This window comes from Betta splendens, chromosome 4 (genome assembly GCF_900634795.4).
Source record: "Betta splendens chromosome 4, fBetSpl5.4, whole genome shotgun sequence".
Lineage (NCBI taxonomy): Eukaryota > Metazoa > Chordata > Actinopteri > Anabantiformes > Osphronemidae > Betta > Betta splendens.
The window spans coordinates 30,051,122-30,070,144 of NC_040884.2; the positions used below are offsets into that span (position 1 = coordinate 30,051,122).

At 39.7% G+C, this 19,023-nt stretch overlaps 2 protein-coding genes across 8 annotated transcripts in view; one reads left to right on the forward strand and one right to left on the reverse strand.

The window, feature by feature from the left end:
* Nucleotides 1-14,252, reverse strand: part of evi5b (ecotropic viral integration site 5b) — a 25,376-nt gene extending 11,124 nt beyond the window's left edge. For 2 of the 7 annotated variants that reach the window (XM_055507989.1, XM_029146067.3), the window contains exons 1-9: nt 13,015-13,290; nt 7,676-7,908; nt 3,949-4,138; nt 2,509-2,733; nt 2,297-2,371; nt 2,057-2,182; nt 1,817-1,960; nt 1,313-1,402; nt 954-1,051 (exon numbers count right to left, since the gene is read on the reverse strand). In XM_055507989.1, the coding sequence (XP_055363964.1) occupies nt 954-1,051; nt 1,313-1,402; nt 1,817-1,960; nt 2,057-2,182; nt 2,297-2,371; nt 2,509-2,733; nt 3,949-4,138; nt 7,676-7,827 (1,100 nt within the window). In that variant the 5' untranslated portion in view covers nt 7,828-7,908; nt 13,015-13,290. The other 5 variants (XM_055507988.1, XM_041070230.2, XM_041070231.2 and 2 more) reach the window with 5 other exon arrangements.
* A 910-nt stretch (nt 14,253-15,162) lies between these two features.
* Nucleotides 15,163-18,892, forward strand: LOC114853113 (60S ribosomal protein L5). Its single transcript, XM_029146078.3, has 8 exons — nt 15,163-15,315; nt 15,738-15,807; nt 15,897-16,012; nt 16,252-16,386; nt 16,483-16,685; nt 18,036-18,213; nt 18,401-18,489; nt 18,733-18,892. The coding sequence occupies exons 1-8, from the start codon at nt 15,313-15,315 to the stop codon at nt 18,830-18,832; spliced, it is 894 nt and encodes a 297-aa protein (XP_029001911.1). The 5' UTR covers nt 15,163-15,312; the 3' UTR covers nt 18,833-18,892.
* The last annotated feature ends 131 nt before the right edge of the window (nt 18,893-19,023 follow it).

Here is a 19,023-nt window from a genome sequence, read left to right on the forward strand (position 1 = left end):
AGTGCTGGAAAGAGAAGAGTATGGAGAAGGAAAGGACCTGCTCATGATCCTAAGAATACCACCTCATCAGTGAAGCATGGTGGTGGTAGTGTCATGGCCTGGGCATGTATGGCTGCTAATGGAACTGGTTCTCTTGTATTTATTGATGTGACTACTGACAAAAGCAGCAGGCTGAATTCTGAAGTGTTTCGGGCAATATTATCTGCTCATATTCAGCCAAATGTTTCAGCGCTCATTGGCGGCGCTTCACAGTGCAGATGGACAATGACCCAAAGCATACTGCAAAAGCCAGTATGCCACCAGTAAGCCACCAAAGACTTTCTTAAGGGGAAGAAGTGGAATGTTATACAATGGCCAAGTCAATCACCTGACCTGAATCCGACTGAGCATGCGTTTCACTTGCTGAAGACAAAACTGAAGGGAAAATGCCTCAAGAACAAGAGGGAACTGAAGACAGTTGCATTGGAGGCCTGGCAGAGCATCACCAGGGATGAAAGGATCTGCAACCAAGTATTAAAAAAAAAATGAAAGTTTGATTTATTTGATTTTTATTATTCTGTCCCATTACTTTTAACAAGTGGGAGGAACCTATACAAACTGTTGTAAGTCCTACACTATTCACCTGATTTAGGTGTAAATACCCTGAAAATAAAGCTGACAGTCTGCAGTTAAAGCACATCTTGTTCGTTTCATTTCAAATCCATTGTGGTGTTGTATAGAGTCACAAATGTTGGAATTGTGTCGCTGTCCCAATATTTATGGACCTGGCTGTATTAAAGCTAATCAGTGGAAAAACACAACAGATTTATTATAGCTGAAGTTGTGGCTGAATATTTTCTACTTTAATTAATTACAAAAAGGCTAAGTAAGTCTTGAGTTGCAGTGAGAAAGGCTTTTAGAATATTATATTACAACAAAGCAGGAGTGATAGTAATTTTAACAGACGTGTTTACTTTTTCATCTTCTTGGCATTGTACTTGACTTGATAAGCAGCCTGGATGACTTTATCTGGTCCACTGTCAAGCTGGTGTGGGATGATCTTCTGAAAGTGCTGCAACACAGTATGAAGACACTGACAGCGTTGGTGCCGCACACACTCAAAACTAACCACATCCAAACAGCTGTGCTGTTTCATGTTTTACTTAGCTGTTTCTTCAGTCATAACACGTATCAAGTATGCAAGCAGTAGGTTGGGCACATAGACATAGTGTATGTGGTTTGGTAAAGTTTGCTTTGTTTTTTGAAGGTAGTGCAGATTTTGTACCGAAGCTCTGAGCTGCTTGAAAATAGTGAAATTGAGGTTAAACTGTACCTGTAACATTCCCTCCATGTCGAGCTGGATAAGTTCTGTCTGATTCATCTGAAGGATGGCCAGACCCACACGAAAAACAATCTCTAGACCCTGAAAAAAAAGACAGATAACCCACTGATCACTGGAGGGGACATCTGTGGAAATCACTTCTATGTTAACAAGTGTGCTGTTACAACTTTTAAAGCAGACTGAGAAAGTAACACTTGGTACAAAGGGCCTCAAAGGCTAAATACTGTGATCTGTTGTTCCTATTTTGTCCAACAGGTGGCATTAATGGGTTATCTACAACAATTTTATTTTATTTTCAGGGGAAAACTATTTGCAGAAAGAATTTACATTTCTAGGTTTTGTCCATTAGTTAAAATGACATATAATAAGTGTAACAGAAAAGAACATTTTAACTATTAGACCCCTGACAAACATTAGTTCAGTGGGATTAACGTAGGTGGACACAATAAATGCACCATATTAAAACAGGTAAAAGTCATTGTTCCTTTAACTGACCTCACACATGAAGATATCAAAGATCCTCGTGGCTACAGGGAGAGGGAAGGAGGTGAGGAAGATAGTGAGGAACCATGAGGAGGCATACATTGAGGTGTGAAAGCTCTGTGCCTGGAAATGCATGTGCAGCTCTGGGAGGTGCTCCTGTGAGGACAAAAATAAGCAAACAGACTTAAACAACTACCATTGCACATGATAAGATAAGTTTTTAACTTTCTCTATAAAGGCTGAGAGATTTACCTGGATCATGTTCTCAAACTGGTACATGCAGAGCCCCAGTTCAGCCATACTGGGTTTGAAGAGCTCTCGTAATCTGTAGTCCTGCATCAATTTTACGAACACACAGAAAGCCTCTTCCTCTGGCATCTAAAAAAATATGAGCTCAAACCTGAGAATCTGACAGGTTTTCATTAAAACATATTGATCTACTAGTTTGAGCTCATCAAATTGCTATCTGTGCATGCGATAAAGCTGAGATACCTGCATGAGTAATAGTCCTACAATGAATGCACTGCCTTGACAATAGCCGACTTCACGGTCCACCAGAGAATATGCCTAGAAAACGAAGAATCACTTGGATGAGCTGCACTGTAAGTTTACTCCACTGTTCCCTCCCTGAACTGCCCTCTTTGCATTGTGTTATCTGTTTAACTACGTAAAGTTAGGCTCCTCAGATATAATTGGAAACACACCTTCATGACATTGAAAAGCACTTCCTGTCCTAAGCTGTCTTTCTCCTTGAAAAATTCATGTTCAGGGTAAGTGCGGGCAATATCTCTGCGAATCAGCTTCTCGCAGGGCGATGTCATCTTGAGGAGCTCTGAGTACTGATCCTTGATGGGCAGGTTCTGAGCATTGCACAACAGCTGCCACACTATTGCTCGAAAGTGATGAGGAATTCCTTTTCTGACAAGATCCTGTGGGGAAAAGGGATATTATTATTCCAACAGGCATAGTTATGGGCATGCTTTAGTACCCATTTCAGCATAAGGTGCAGGTTGCAATAATGCAATTTATAATGCTATTGTCTTCAGATGAAGCTAATGATTCAGTTTGATTAAGCAATTTCCTGTGCTGACAGGGAACATTGCTCTTTCCTGAGATGAGTGTCTGTGTGTGCATCTGGTCAGTCCAGGGAGCATCTGGAGCAGAGGTCCATCCACTCAGGCCTTCAGCAGGGGACCCTTCTCTCTTCCAAAGGTTACAAGACAAAACAAGCTTTGTACTTGAACAGCGCACTATGCCGTATCTTTTCTACGTGAATATAAGCTGTTTAGTGAACCAGATCTCATCTATAACCAAACTGCTTTCTGTTCTCGTTCATACGTTAGATGCCAACATACAACAAAATTGCACAGAACACCTGCAACAGGAAGCCATTCAGTGTACATTTGAGCTGTTATGAATAATATCCCAGGCTAGTTGCACCCATCTGGTCATTGCCACTTCGGTTTAATTACACAATACCATTCATGCATGTTCAAACATCCTTCACAACACTTCCCCATTTAGACGAACTGACACACCAAGATGTGGGCCTCCCTGTCCAATTTTGCATGTTTGAGTTTCCTCAACAGTTTCATGCAATATACATGTTTGTTTGTTTTTTGTTTTTTTTCTATGCTTATGATATGCCACTCCAAACCTTGTGCAGTGAAACTGCAGCAATAGAAAGAACTGCTTTGATTAATTTATTGTCAGTAAACGGCAGGTTCCCTGCTTGAGTCACTGCCATGACCTTGCCAATGTTATCAAGAGGTCAGTGTGTTTACATATTTTCACAGTGGTATGCAGTTTGATTGGGACTTCTGATGCTGCCACAGGATTATCACAGGGCTTCAGAGAGTAACTGCAGAAACAAGCAACCTAAATTTAGCTCAAAAGCCAAGAACTAAAATAACAATTTCAAGAACATGACTGCAGGATCACCAAGGACAAAGATAACCATGGAAAATATATTTAGACCAGATAAAAATTCAAATTAAAATGACTATTAGATTTAGGCCATGGCAGTTCAAGACACGAAGACTTGATTAAACATTTTAAAACAGATTGCTCTACAAAAAGGAGGTACAGTTCAAGTGGAGCAGCTGTCACTTCACACAGCAGGTAATCACACAATCTAGCTTCACCTTAAGCTGCTTCTCCTTCTTCTTGCGGACCTCCTCCCACTCATTGACGATTCGGCCCCAGAGAATCCACGAGTCCTCCTCTAGGTGGGAGAGGTTGGAGGAGGCAGAGGAGCTGGACACCAGAGAGGAGCCACTGTTTCGCCTGGAACCATTCATGGAGCGCAGTGACTTGCTGTCTGTTTCCAACAGCCTGTAGAGAAGGTAAGTCGTTTCAGATTCAGATTAGACTCCTGCTTAATTTAATTCTGACATTAAACAAAAAAGTACAAATACTATCAGGTAAAGTACATTTTTAAAACAACAACAGCAGCAGCAAGTGATTAAAATCATAATTTCTTTTAGTTTTAGAATACCTAAAATAATGTGTTTATACAGGCAATACGCTTATAGGTAACGCAAAAAACGTCAAAAATAATAAATAAGCACAAAACAATATGCTCCAGAAGGCTTTGTTCTTGAGTAGAAAACTGTACCATATGTGACACACTGAACAAAGAGAATAAATAAATAAAAACAGTCCACTGAATGTCATTCCATTTTCACCGCCAATCTCCACACATCAAGTCGACAGAAGATATATTTGTTGTAAAAGAGTCATGGTGCTAAACTGAGTTTAATATTATGCATGATCTAGAATTGGCGTCAGGCAAGTATGGCTGAGTTAAACATACAGCATCCAGTGTTAAAATGTACCCCCCCGTGTCTATGCTAGTGCTTCAACTTGCACTAAGCATTACAGCTTTGTGACCGCAACATGTCCCACAGCATGTTGTCATCAGAGTCTGTCATCAATAAAGCCCCCTCTCCAAATGAATTGCTCAGAAGTGGTGTGGTATGAAACCATAAAACATTTGGCATATTGGGGGTGAAAGTGTTTATATTCTCTGTCATCACAAGCCATAAATCGACCACAAATCTGATACTGACTTATTCAAATGAACACAAGTCATGTTTTCCACAGCATAATTCAGACATACCCATGACTTTGCTGGAAAAATCCAAGGATGCTGATCATGCGTGTGGGATTGGACAGAAACGAGAACAAGACCAGAGTCATGAGTTTATAGTGAAATTGGCCAATCCACTTTACGTCAAAAAAGGATGCTCATTCAGACATAAAGCCAATGTTGCATGTTCTGAAGCCATTAAATTGTTTTAATAGAACTTCAACAAACAAGAGGGTTGGCACAAATTTAAATTCTACTTGAAGCTGCTTTACGTGGCAGAGGGGGCTCTGATGAAGGTAACTAAAATGTTTCCTTGCATTGTGTAAGTTTTTGTAAGTTTTTTTAATCCATGATCAGCATGTAAACGTCTTTTGTGGGCATGGAAATCATTATCAGTGCACATACAAGTTAATCTTGCACTGTCACTGTTATCACTCTCTTCAGTTACTGACAACACAACCTGATCAAGGATCAACATGTAAAGAAAAGAAGCCGTGACTCCCAACCTGTGTGTTAGAAAGGAAATCATGACGGACATGCAAGGGCTCAGACACCTGATCTCGGAAAAAGGCCGGGGCCTCATCGCTGGAGCCTGTTACATCATTGAGTGTGCTCCGAGAATGTCTAGGGTTACAGCCAAATTTGGGGTGCACAAAAGGATGTAAAATGGACAGTCAAAAAGGCCGTCCTCCAACTTCCTCACGTGTGCTTAGACCCGATGTGGAACTTTTAGAATTAGGCAGGAAGTAGCCACTTCTAAAACATTTGAATGTCCGGTGAACACGCTTATTCATTTTGTTATGCAAGCCTGTGCTACACATGAACCTGAACATACTTCCAGCTCTGCTAATTATTTACCAGTGATCAAACACTAGTCAAAAGCTTGAAAAATATGAAATATATACAAAGTCAATTATTTGCAGTCAAACAAGGATTGCAGCAATTAAAAATGAATAAAAAATGGATTTCATTTAATCTTGAGCTAAGCTCAAAAGACTGAGTTAACAGTCTCATTTTAAAATGCCACTAAAACACATTAATTAGCATTTAATTTGGTTAACAAAAAACATGTATATTATTCTTACCAAGACAAGCTCATGATGTATTAATTTCTTTGATTTGAAGGAATTCTGAGGAAACAGCATTTCTGATTTACAGATCGTAGCAGTCTGTCTGAGACTTCCTAGTCTGTGACACTATTGAACAAATGCTTACAGCTTTTATCTGCTCTGTAGGGTTCAAAGTGCTCACCAAACACGCAAACACATGGCAAGCAAGTGCAGGAGGCATACGTCTTTGCAAGTTACACACAAAAAAACAAAGGTCTCCCTTCTCTTTTTTGATGGACTGTGCATTATAATAAAATACCAATATAAAGATGGAATTTTGTCTGACAAAAAGAGTGTTAGCAGAAAATTGTGTCCAGCGGTGGCTTAAACACCATTGTTAATCAAATTAATTAAAGCGACAACAAATTTTAACATTACTAGGATTGGTTTGGATCTGCTCTAATGAGGAAAAGCACTGCAACAAGCAGCGCTTGGCATTCTGGAGGCTTACTGATGAGTCACCATTTCTGCATTGAACGGAGCTTTACTGTCTTCCTCTGGTGACACAGTCCTGAACTCTGTGCTTGGTTTCCCTGCTGAGACAGAGTGCACTAGCCATAGGTGAATTGGTCAAGTTGGTGAGAAAGTACTGTTGCCTCATCCTATAAAAAGTCCTTATTCTAGTGTCATGGACAAAATGTTTTTTTTTATTAATTCATTGTTCAAATGACCTATAGTAGTAATAGTAGTAGTCAGGATTGCTCATATTGTACATGCATATCATTGCTATACTGGATTACACATTATTACCAAAAGCAGGATTATAATAGAACATACTAAATAAATATGTTTTATTAATCATTTAAAATTTTTTTTTATTTCTTTACAGGTTTCAGTTTTAAGACAGGTCAAACGCAATTCTACTAAATTTACTTGAAGGTTGACGATTACTTCAGTAAATCGTTGTTTAGCAAAGAATACCTCACCTTTGCAAAACAACTCTAGTAACTGAAGGCCAAGGTGATATTATCCCATTAGAAAATGTGACTGTCAAAAGTGCATCATAAAATTTATCAAGTAAATACAGGTTTACGTTATTGGAATATAATGCCAATATAAAGTGCATATTGCGAATAACTGGGCAAAGCATTGCAATAAAAGTTATTACAACTTGTAACTCTTTCTGCACTCCAGTTAGCTTGTGAACGCTGAATAATGGTTGTTGCATCATGATTATGCTGTATTAAGCTTGATCCACTTTTAATAATTTTCAATCAATGAAGTTACATTTGAAAATCAAAAACTATTAATTTCTCAAAATTGAGAATATTTCTACTACTTCATAAGAACACCATTTTTAATAATATAACAATATTAGCCCTAGTACAAATGACAGGACCTTATTTTAAACACATAAGATTAAAAACATCTCTTATCTTCTGTGGCAGTGTTATATATTTGTGAAAAATGTAGTGGTTTCATACTGTTTAGAGAGTATGACCAGAAGCAGTCTTTAAGATATAATATGCAGTAATATGCATACTATCAAGAGTATACAGTAGAAAGAAACATAATGTATTGCAATGCAGCTGACATCTGCCAATGATTCGGACTGTTCTTTTATCTCTGTGTAACTACAGTACAAGTAACACAGCACTGGCCTTGGCAAAGAGTCAGAGAAAACCTTACACACCGTTAAGCTGACAGAAGCGTCAGAGACAGACTGCTTACCTGTTCTGTTCCTCCAGCTTGGCAAGCAGTTCCACATCATCAGGACTGAGCTGCCCCGGCGAGGACGGCGATAGGGCAGGCGAGGACAGAGATGTAGAGGACGACGTAGCAGTGGTCTGCAGGGATGTGGGAGTGGCCACCTGGCTAGCCATTTGACTGACCGTGTGGGACACCGAGTTCTTGACCCATGAGAGTGTAGAACTCAGCTTACCAGCAACCTTGTCTGTCGCCACCTGTAGTGGATACATTATATTACTAATAATTCTCTAGTATCAGCCCACATTAAATCCCTATGGTAATCACCATGCTTCTTCATCAGTTTAGGACAATAAACAATAATCCAACAATTAGAGCTACATTATTAGCCTTGTTGGGGCAACACCAGTAGTACAGTCTGTGTAAGTGTATACCACTTACACAGACTGCAAAGGTAAGACTGCATAGATTAATTTACTGATACCATGATCAATACTACAACTACATCAACTACATGATTAGTTTTCCAATGAAAGCATGTTAAGAAAAGGAAGAATGACAATCTATTGGAACAGTAAATGCTCAACTCACAACAGACCACCACCCTTGAATACACCATGATGTCCATACATTGTATTGCATTGTATTAATAATGTCCTTCCTTTACTGTACGCTTGTAACAGCACGATGAAAATCAACCAACACATACTCTACGCTCAGTAACAGCTAATTTACCAAGTCACCTGCTGTACATCAGAGAGGGATATTATGGTTTTTAATTAAGTCAAGTCAAAAACTATTTGCCCATTCACAGCTTCAAAAAACAGTAAGATTCCTACCTGCTATTCTAAGAGTCCATCGCTGGCTTTTAAATGCCAAACGTGGTTCATTAAGAAACCCAGTTGAACACATTAATTAAGGCTTTAAAGTAGAACATGTCAGTAGAAGTTTTAATAACGCTTTGAGTAATCCACGAAACCTTCGACCGATTTAATGGCATAATGTCCTGTAGTCATATGCTGATCATACAGGCAGAGGAGGTCAAAGTACTCCACCAAAGATAGTGCTTCTTCAGAATTAGCCTGCCTTTAGGTTTACCCCAGCAGCAAGCTGGAATACCAACAGACAGGAATTCAATCATTTTTTACTGTATATCTAACTCTGTTCAAATATGATGAGTCATTGGTTTTCTCTGCGTCCCCTTCACGCCCATGTAGACCTGATACTCAAACCAAAGGAGGCAGAGCAAAAGATTGTGGTAAATGTGGTGATAGCAATGTGCAACAGTAGAGACTGTAAAATGTGCTAACTGTGGTGTTTCAGAAATTAGATCAAGGCTTTTTTTCCCCCTCAATATTCTTTCTTAGGCCAGAAGATAAAATAATAAATTTTATATATATATAGAGATAGAGAGAGTAGATAGATATAGAGATAGATATATAGATATATATATATATAGATATATATATATATATATATATATATATATTTTTTTTTTTTTTTTATTATTTGTTTAAAAAATCCTCCTGCTTGTCTATTATTTAAAAAAAAAACACAAATTTATTTAGTTACTGTAATTAAACCACAGCTGTCTCAGTATTTCCTGTATCCACTTTGAGGTGGACACAGACAGGCAGGTGGTGCACCAGCTCTAACAGTTTCCATAACAACACCCAGCTCTGGGCTTGTGGGGGGGCATGTTTATTGACCTTCAACTATATCACAGCTAAAATAACAGGTCCTTATCCTGTAGATTCTACAGGGTTAGTAAATTAGCATGAATGAATGACTTCACGGCATGTATCAGTTATCACTAGTCTAACTCTAATCGTATTGTCAGATTTTAATATATATTGCTGCAAAACAAATCCTAGTTCATACCAATTTGTTTAAAACTGCAGTGGAAATGGCTGTTCTTACTGTTTCTTGTGTGTCTGTCTATGACCCATCATAGTGTGCTTTCACACACTAAAAGTAAACCTGTGAATACACGTTGCAATCTCCCCACTGTCATCCACACAAATGACAGGTCTCCCATCTGTAACAAACATATCATTATCCCAGACAGAAAACAACTATCCAATGCTTACACACTTCAGAATTATCAAGAAGCTCTCCCTGAGATGTTGGTTTGCTACAAGTCAGCAATATGATGCAGATTAATATACAAATGCAAATATTGTGTGGCAAAAAGAAAAAAGAAAAGAGCATAACGTAAGGGTGTGAGGTGTCTTAAAAAATTAGGCAAAGTGCTTTCTTGTGTACTAATGATGCACATGCTAATTATGAACTTTAAAAACAACTGTCCAATTAATTTCTAATATCACTAAAAATGACACCACATCAAGCAGAATATGAGCCGATCAAAAGTGTGATCAGACAGGACAGTATAGGAGAAGACCATGTAAATGTCCAGGTGGCATTGGGAGGCATTTTCCGAGCCAGCTCAACCGACTGGAGCAGGGCTTGCCTATAAATCTTGGACAGAGACTGTGTCTGCTTTTGTTTGCAAAAGAACTCAGAGGGGCCCAGAAAAGCAGTGCGCATAGCTAATGAAACCCACAGCAAGGCAAGGAAAAAGTCTCTGCTGAACAACCTCAAGACAATTGGGGAACTGAGAAACAGCAAAGCATTTCCTTTCTCTTAACTTAAATGATTAACACCCAGTGTTCTAAAGCCGCCGGCCTTTAGGGAGGACTAATTTAATAATTTAATGATTCTATCGAAGCTTTTTGCCAATTAGAATCCAAGGTGAAATAAGCCAAATTGACGTTATTTTATTACTGAGCCATGTGCTATTCCTAGGTAACGAATCAGAACAAACACGTCTGAACCAGTAAGAGAGATCAGCAGCACGGCCATCTTCAGGGTAACTTTTAGTCCATGAGCTGTGAGAGGGCTTTAAAATGCAGGCCTGAATTACAATAACAACCTCACACTCAGATAGAGGGGCCTTTCATTTCAGACACACGTGAAACTCTCACTTTGAAGCGTATAATCAGCATTTAATTCACTTAACTGCACTAAACTATTCTTTAATAAAAGCTAAACATATTATCTAATACTGGCCCACAAATCCCACACTGTAAAACATTAGCCTTATGATACTGTATAGTATGTGTATGACAATATTTTAAATAGCAGGCAAAACATTTTGAGAGACATTTAAAGTACCAACTACTAAAACTAGTTTTCCTTCCTCTTTCCTTCTACCCATATCAGAGGCAAAAGTCTTAAACCACCAATAGTTACGTGTATCTGCACTGCATTACAATCACACACACACACACATCACCGCTCCCCAAAAAAGACATGTCGAGGGGTTCATGTAGGCTCAAGTGCACCAGAACTGAGCTCAGCCTCATGACACCGCAGTGCACCCAGCTGGAGCTTCGCCTCGTCCCCTCTAACAGCATAGTTTTAGCACTTTTCTTCTAACAAAGAAGGAAGATAGGAGTGGAGCTGAGGAAAGTGTTCCATTATTAAGAGGCAGAGGGCAGAGGGAGAGAGAGTGAGTTCAGGACAGAAGAGATCCACAGAAGCTCATGTTGACAACACGAAGGAGAAGGCTAAACCATGCACATTATATATCAACCTGAGTAGCTACGAGTTTCTAATGAAACACAGCACTGACAGAGCATTCACAGGAGCCCTAATGGCAAAAACACCAAGGGTAACACCAATTAGTCAGTGTTTTTGTCCTTGCTCTTCTTAATGTCACTTGCTAAGCAGGAGTCAATTTAATCATGAAGCAACAGTTTTGTTCTGCCACAGTTTGGATTATATCATTATTATTACCAAAAACAATAATCATCCCAAATAAAATAAAATAAAATAATCCACTGGAAACTGTTGGCTCAATCAAAACTTTTAGTAGCAAATATCTCAATGCAATAAAGTATAAATTAGACACTGTAGCTTTTAACATCAACACAACAGCTCATTTAAGCAACAATGTTGTTTTTCCCTCTATGGTACACAGATGTACCATAACGTGTGTCTAGGAGACTAAGGGTCATAGCAAAGCCTGTAAAGCTTACTTACAGCTACAAGTACTGACACGCACGCCTTTTGATACAGCACCCACAGATACAACTTCATATGTGACAGAAGTTAAGAGCTATTCAGCGTTAAGGACACAAGTACAGAAGCACTACAAAGGAGGAAACCCTGGTTACACTTACAGAAGTAAACCCCACTCATAAATGTCATTTGACCTGTCTGGAAGTGAACTTAATTAGGGCATTTTGCCAAATAGTTTTATAATTAAATGCTTCGGTTAAATGGATTAGAAGAACAGTGGACCTTGAGTGAAACTTTCTCCTCTCCATGGATTACACTTAGATGCTCCTAAAACCCTGTAGTCTGTTTTTGGAACACAATGTAGCATTTTAAAACACATATCAAAGAAATGTGGATCGTTTCAGTTGGAGCAACACTAACGTAACTCTAGGTCCCAGTCTTTAAATAGAATACATCTAATGCACCCATACTCCGCTGAGGCTGGTGTGGGACTTTTATTTCTGGATCTGCTAGTAACTGCTGACCCAACACACTTACGGTAACAAAGAGCAGGGACTTCCACAGCAACACAGGCCTACAGTGTGCTGATGGTCCTCCCTCTAGTTTTCCTCACTTGCATTCACCAAACAGACTCCGTTTAACGCAGCGATTAAAGCGTTGTCCCAGTATCTCACTTTACGTTTAGACGTTAAACTATGCTGGGTTGTGGATGCTGCCACAACCCAAGGGCTAAGTCAGGTCGCTTCTTTGTAGTTTTGAATTGATGATACTCTTCGCTTGAACACAGCTAATGCCACTGCTCATTAGATTAAACCCTTCGCTTGGGCGTCCTGCTATCCATACATTAGGATTTGCAGTCAGTAACGAGGACTGGTGTTTCAGAATACTGGAGAAGCCCAGAGTCATTTAGCTGTGGTGAAATGGAGAAGTAGCATCAGATGCAGTACTACGCCGTATCATGTCTTCCACAAAGCACGAACGTCGACGAGATCAACCAGACTAGTTAACAGCAGTACGTTAATGCAACAGTAGCTGAAAGCAAAGTATCTAATAGTCATTTATAACGATCGCCCTTCAGGCAATAGTCTGAGTCTTTAGCAATCCAACAGACTGACAGCAACAAGGTAACAGTGTACGGTTAACTTAATTAAATAGGTGTTATATGAACTAATATTACAATTAACAATATGAAAAAGTTAAGACACCCACCGTTACCAAATTATAATCTCACGCGCTCACGCAAACTAATGCAAACTGATAACCAGAAGGTAGGTCGCTCCAAGTATTTGTATAACTCCAACAATTAGCCAGAGCCAAAAGAACACAAGACCATTAATTACCTTGAAGCGTTTTTAGCCAACTGCAGCAGACACCGCCTGCTTCCCATGCAAAAAAGTACCGTCGTGCTAGTCCCACAAAAACACTGGTTGTAGAACGCTTTAGCCGACTCAATAAACTAAAGTAGCCGAAATAAACCTCGCTATGTCTCCACCGGAGCGCTAGCCAATGTTAAGTTAGCTTACTCCCATTGAGCTGTCGGTCCAGCCCATGGAACCGTATAATACGTGTACACCAGCGTCTGCAGTCGTAGCTCACACACAGCGGCCTACCAACCCACTGTTTACATCGAACAGAGCATGCGCCCCTCGGCTCCAGCCTAGCACAGCACTGCCACCAAGTGGTGATAAAGGTAACATGCACCTCAAAGATTGTTATTTAGGAATTAACTGCAAAGACTATTAAAATAAAGTTAAACTATAAATAAATGAAGATAATGAAATATGAGAAATAACACACTATATATCAAAAAAAGTCTCCCTTGTGATTTGTGATCAACAGTGTTGAAAATCTCCAGAACACGATACTGTATCTTTATTGTTTTGCACTGGTCATCTGCTTACAAACACATTAGGGCACATATTAAGTGAGAGGACATGTCACTACTCAATGACTACATCATTGACAATGTCCATCACATATCAGAACAAATCAGACAGACAAGTCCCTTCTACTTTACGTCTCGTGGTTCATACACTTTGTGCATTCTCTTCTGCAAATATTCTTAGCAGCAACATAATAACCAAAAGTACCTAAAGCAACAATATTCCATTCTGGAAAGCATTGTTCCTCTGAGCAGACCATACATTTAGCTAACCAAACAAACCTAGAAGCAAAAACAAACTATTTTATACTTTAACTACATTTAATTTAATTTTAATTTAAGAAAATATTATCAAAAGTCAAAGTAATCCACAGGATGCCTTACCTGAACCTCATTGCTGAGAAAAGAAATCTTACTGTTGGGGAAGACTGAATCTCAAACAGTTTAGAGTCAAATCTAACTATGACTCTTTCAGTTAAGATATACTTCCTCCATTGTAGAATAGGAAATAACAATAGATTAAATAAATAAGAACCTATGTTCCTATTTGTATCTAGTCTTCACCAACTCAGCTAGCTATTTGAATATAGCATGCGTTCCCTGCAATAAACACAGAACAGAAAAGAAGTTTAACTACAATCAACCTTCCAGGAGCACCTGACGTCAACAGAAACTCACGGTAAAGTAACCCCATAAGAGAACCAATGCTCAGATGAAAACGTTGCCATGCTAACTTCCCTGGTTCACATACCAAGCAGTCATCAAACTCACTCTACAGGTTTTACATGGTCGCTGTGACGTATATCTTTTGTTAGTTGTTAGTCACGCCTCTGTCATGGAAGATTCAAAAAGCGGCTGACGTGGCAAAAGACTTTAATCATAAAAATCATACAGTATGTATGTCAGACATAAGCCATAAGCCGGCAACTACTTTCAGCACAAGCACAGTGCGTAAGTCACGCTCTGAAAAGAAATGAACAGAGGGGAGAGACTAAATAAATGTTTATTATGTAAACATGGTACGTATACATAATTTAGGGTTCAGCTGAACTTGATCTTCTTCCTTTAGTCTACCTTGATCTTTCTAATGCCTCTCTTCAGGTTAGCTCGGTGTTGCCTGCCCTGAAGGCAGTGTTCCTACAGTGTTGAAAAAGCTGATTTACCTGCAAACTCACCTGGGGCTTGTCTATGCAGTTTGTGATGGAGCACAGAACACTGTCTATGAACACCTCCAGATCTGAATGTTCACAAACACCCCATTTAGTCATGTCAAAACAGCTGAGAGGCACAATCAAGTTTCCAGTCTTTGTAGTGGCGGGAGCAGTTCCCCTGAGGGGAGCATACGTAGGGATCAAAAACAGGGACAGGTGGTCAGACTGGCCCAGATGAGGCAATGGTCTGATGGGTGGATGGACAGATAGATGTGCACAGGTATCTACATACTGTTCTATAACGAGAAGCACATTGGTTGTAGAAAAAATAGCAGAAAAAAAGTCTCTAACAAGCGGTTTATTCCGATATTGCCATTAATAGACGTCCAAGGAAAATAAATAAGGGGTTTCGCTTGGTCCAGTTCGCCCCGGCTCGATAGGGGGCAGAGTGGAAAATCTGCTACAGCATGGCGTCTCTCGGGCTCATCCTGTGATACGGTATTTACGGAGCATGCGCGCGACGCTCTTCCTTTTTCCAGTGCAGCGGAGTCAAACCCAGTCTTTGGCTCCGGGCTCCTTCATAAGGAGACAAAAAGACTGCAAAAATGGTTTGTAATTTGTCCAAATATGTGTTTCCATGTATACCTAAGACATACATTGTATGCTGTGGGAGGTCAGATTGTCCTGAACAGGCTGCTGATGGTCAGATGGTCATAGATTCTGACTTGCTAACGCTTGGCCGGTGCTGTACAAACGTGGCCTAGTTAGTGCCTTCACAAACTTACTGCTTCCTGTTATGTGTGAACACCTTTATTGTTGTGTTGTTAATTGTATGTGTTCCTCTAGTTCTCATTCACGACAGAATCCATAATATTTAAATTAACATTAGCCCTTGCTAATTGCGTTAGTTTGCATGCTAACGTTAGCAGAGTATATGCTAACTGGTGACAATGACAGCAAGTAGCACCGTACACTAACGTGTAAAATGATTTGACTCCCTGATTTTAAAGCGATGCTTGTCAATTTGCAGGGGTTTGTTAAAGTGGTGAAGAACAAGGCCTACTTTAAGAGGTACCAGGTCAAATTCAGGAGGAGGAGAGGTAAGACGCATGTTACACACTTCCCATTCCCGTTCCATTCCCTCTGACTTAAAAAAACAAAACTTGACACACACCTGTGTTGCTTCCAGAGGGAAAGACTGACTACTTTGCCCGTAAACGCCTGGTCATTCAAGATAAAAACAAGTACAACACACCTAAGTACCGCATGATCGTTCGCTTCTCCAACAGGGACATTGTCTGCCAGGTGAGTATACAATTTGGTCTAGAGTTTACGGCCAAGGCAATGGGTTTATTTGTTTTTTAACATGTTTCATGCTTATAATAGTTATATGTGCATTCATGAACGCACTAGCCTAAATTTGTGGGTTTTGATCTACTTTTAATGCTTGTAGTGCAGCTAAGCATGTAACCACTGTCTTGTGATGGCAACAGTTAATATTGAGTATTGAAAGTACTGTAAGTTAATTTCTGCTTGTGTTCCAGATCGCTTATGCCAAGATTGAGGGTGATATGATTGTGTGTGCTGCCTACTCACATGAACTGCCAAAGTACGGGGTCTCCGTGGGCTTGACAAACTATGCAGCAGCCTACTGCACTGGTCTGCTGCTGGCTCGCAGAGTAAGATCCTGGTCCTGTTTTTTTTATTTCAACATTATTGGTGCCCTGAGTGTGAAGTTGTAGAACCTCGTGCATGTTTTAACTTTTTGTTTGCAGCTGCTGAACAAGTTTGGCCTGGATAAGGTGTATGAAGGCCAGGTGGAAGTAACGGGTGATGAGTTCAACGTGGAGAGCATTGACGGTCAGCCAGGCGCTTTCACCTGCTACCTGGATGCTGGGCTCGCAAGAACAACCACGGGCAACAAGGTGTTTGGTGCTCTGAAAGGAGCTGTGGACGGAGGCTTGTCCATCCCACACAGGTAACCTGTCTTGTCTCAGTTGTTGTTTTTTTTTCTTTTTGCCTAGCATTTCTGAAAATTGACAAACTTTCAGAACAGTATAAGCTTGTTGTCTACGATTGCTAAAACCTGTGGTCTATTAACTAAGATAAAACTGCCAAATGGTACAGGGACATAAATTAGAATTAAATGATACTGGTCCTGCTAATCTTTAAAATAAATGTATTAGAAGGCAAACAGCTGCACTGTCTGAACTAGTGACTACAATGACAGAAAAGCATATTGGGGCAGCCAATGGGCAGTTTAATGCTGATGTGTGACATTGAATTACAAATGGGACAAATGCATTTTGCTTTAACATTTGATAATATCACAAAAACGTATCTAGTTAGAATTAATGTGTTTAATAGTAGCCTACATGTTGGTCCAAATAACAGATGGGTTTTACACTGAGGACTTGTTGACTTCTCTCCCGCTGATGTTACTCACTGTTGGAGGTATGTCTAACAAAGCGCAGGGGCTGCTGTAGTTGTCAGTTTTTCACTGTAGCCTGCTAATAATCATCAGACAACTGTGGATGTGGGCCCACAGGCGCAGCTGAATTTATTGTAGCATACAGAACATGTCATGTGGTCTCTACTGGCTTCCCTTGTTTGTCATTTTTAGGTTAACCTTTTAGACTTGGGTGTGGTAAATTTCTACCATGCTTGTTAAATGCCCACAGTATAGAATAAGAAGTTTCAGGTTACTTGTTAAATTACTCGTTGAAATTCTGATTTGTGTAAACTGTAGCTTGTATGTAGACCATTCAGTTCCACTGACTCAATCTGTTACACAGAAGATTACAGCCTTTGTGTATGGCCAGTAGTAAAATGGAAGTAGCTGGTGTGGCATGAAAAGATACTGGAACATGCTTTTAGCGTTGAATTCATTAATGCTTGAAGTAAATCCTGGTTGTTAGGTTCTAAGTGACATATGGAAGGTGTCTGGTGTTCTGAATAAAGCAAAGATCAGAGTTGTGTAGTGGATCTTGCTGACAGTTTAACTTTTTTTTTTTACGCGTTTAGATGAGCACTGTACAGCCCATTGTCATCCTACTTACGTATTTGTATTTTAGCCCAACCTATGGTCAACAGGACACAGATCATAATAGGCCGATGGCATGTATGTACATATGAATTGGCCCCATGTTAAAATAAATGTAAATCATCAGGGAAGTTAATATGATCATCTTTGTCACTACATATAACATAGTACATGATTAAAATGACTTGCTCAATAGTCTCTATTTACTAGTTGGACAGGCTTTATGGCAATATGTTGCTGAACATAATGGGATTTACCTTTTTGGCACTTTCTGTCTTCCTCTAGCACCAAGCGGTTCCCTGGGTATGATGCAGAGAGCAAGGAATTTAACGCAGAGGTCCACCGCAAGCATATCTTTGGTATCAACGTGTCAGAGTACATGAGCTACCTAATGGAGGAGGATGAGGATGCTTACAAAAGGCAGTTCTCCCGCTTTATTAAGAATGGAGTCACCCCTGATTCGGCAAGTCTTTTTTGTCTGATTAAGATTGCACTCTAAACTTAAAACATTTAGCTTGAACTTTTTTTTTTGTCAAAGCTGGATTCAGTAAGGCTACTGCACCTAATGTTTGTAATAATTGAAACTGGATAATGCTGTTAACTGTTCATGTGCCAAGATGAGACTTTAACTCTTGACCTTTTTGTTTCAGATTGAGGAAATGTACAAAAAGGCTCACGCTGCCATCCGTGAGAACCCTGTTCATGAGAAGAAGCCTCCCAGAGAAGTCAAGAAGAAGAGGTAAGATATTAAAATACCAGCATTATCTGTTCTTGGTTTAGAAAAGTTGGGAACTTGTGCAAATGTTTTGAGTGCAGATAATCTAGTCTGAGCTTGAGTCGTCCAACTGTAACAGACTGTAATGAAAAAATTCAAAGCACTAATTCAGTTGAAAACAACAACAAATCATCAGCTGAACGAATACTACACTGCAAGTTAACTTAAAAATGTGTAATAAAGTGACACTTTAATTCTGTTGCCTAGGTGGAACCGTGCAAAGCTCTCTCTTGCCCAGAGGAAAGACCGCGTTGCCCAGAAGAAGGCCAGTTTCCTCCGGGCTCAGGCACAAGAGGCTGCCGATTGAGGAGTCCATCCGCTCGATTGCTGTGGCAGAAATTTGTTCAAATAAATCTATCAGAAAGAAGTCTGGGCTCTTGTCATTTTGCACCTAATCATTTCATCCCTGCCAGACTGGGGTCAGTTCAGTGGCACTGTGCTATATGGGCAGATGTGCTCGTAGTAGCTAATTTATTCTAAATATACACTTGATTAAAA

Bases quoted from the DNA above. Each gene is read 5' to 3' on its own strand.
- LOC114853113 (XM_029146078.3), top strand. The intron at 16,387-16,482 runs GTAAGATCCTGG...TTTTGTTTGCAG, and splicing joins GTCTGCTGCTGGCTCGCAGA to CTGCTGAACAAGTTTGGCCT. The intron at 18,490-18,732 runs GTAAGATATTAA...TCTGTTGCCTAG, and splicing joins AGAGAAGTCAAGAAGAAGAG to GTGGAACCGTGCAAAGCTCT.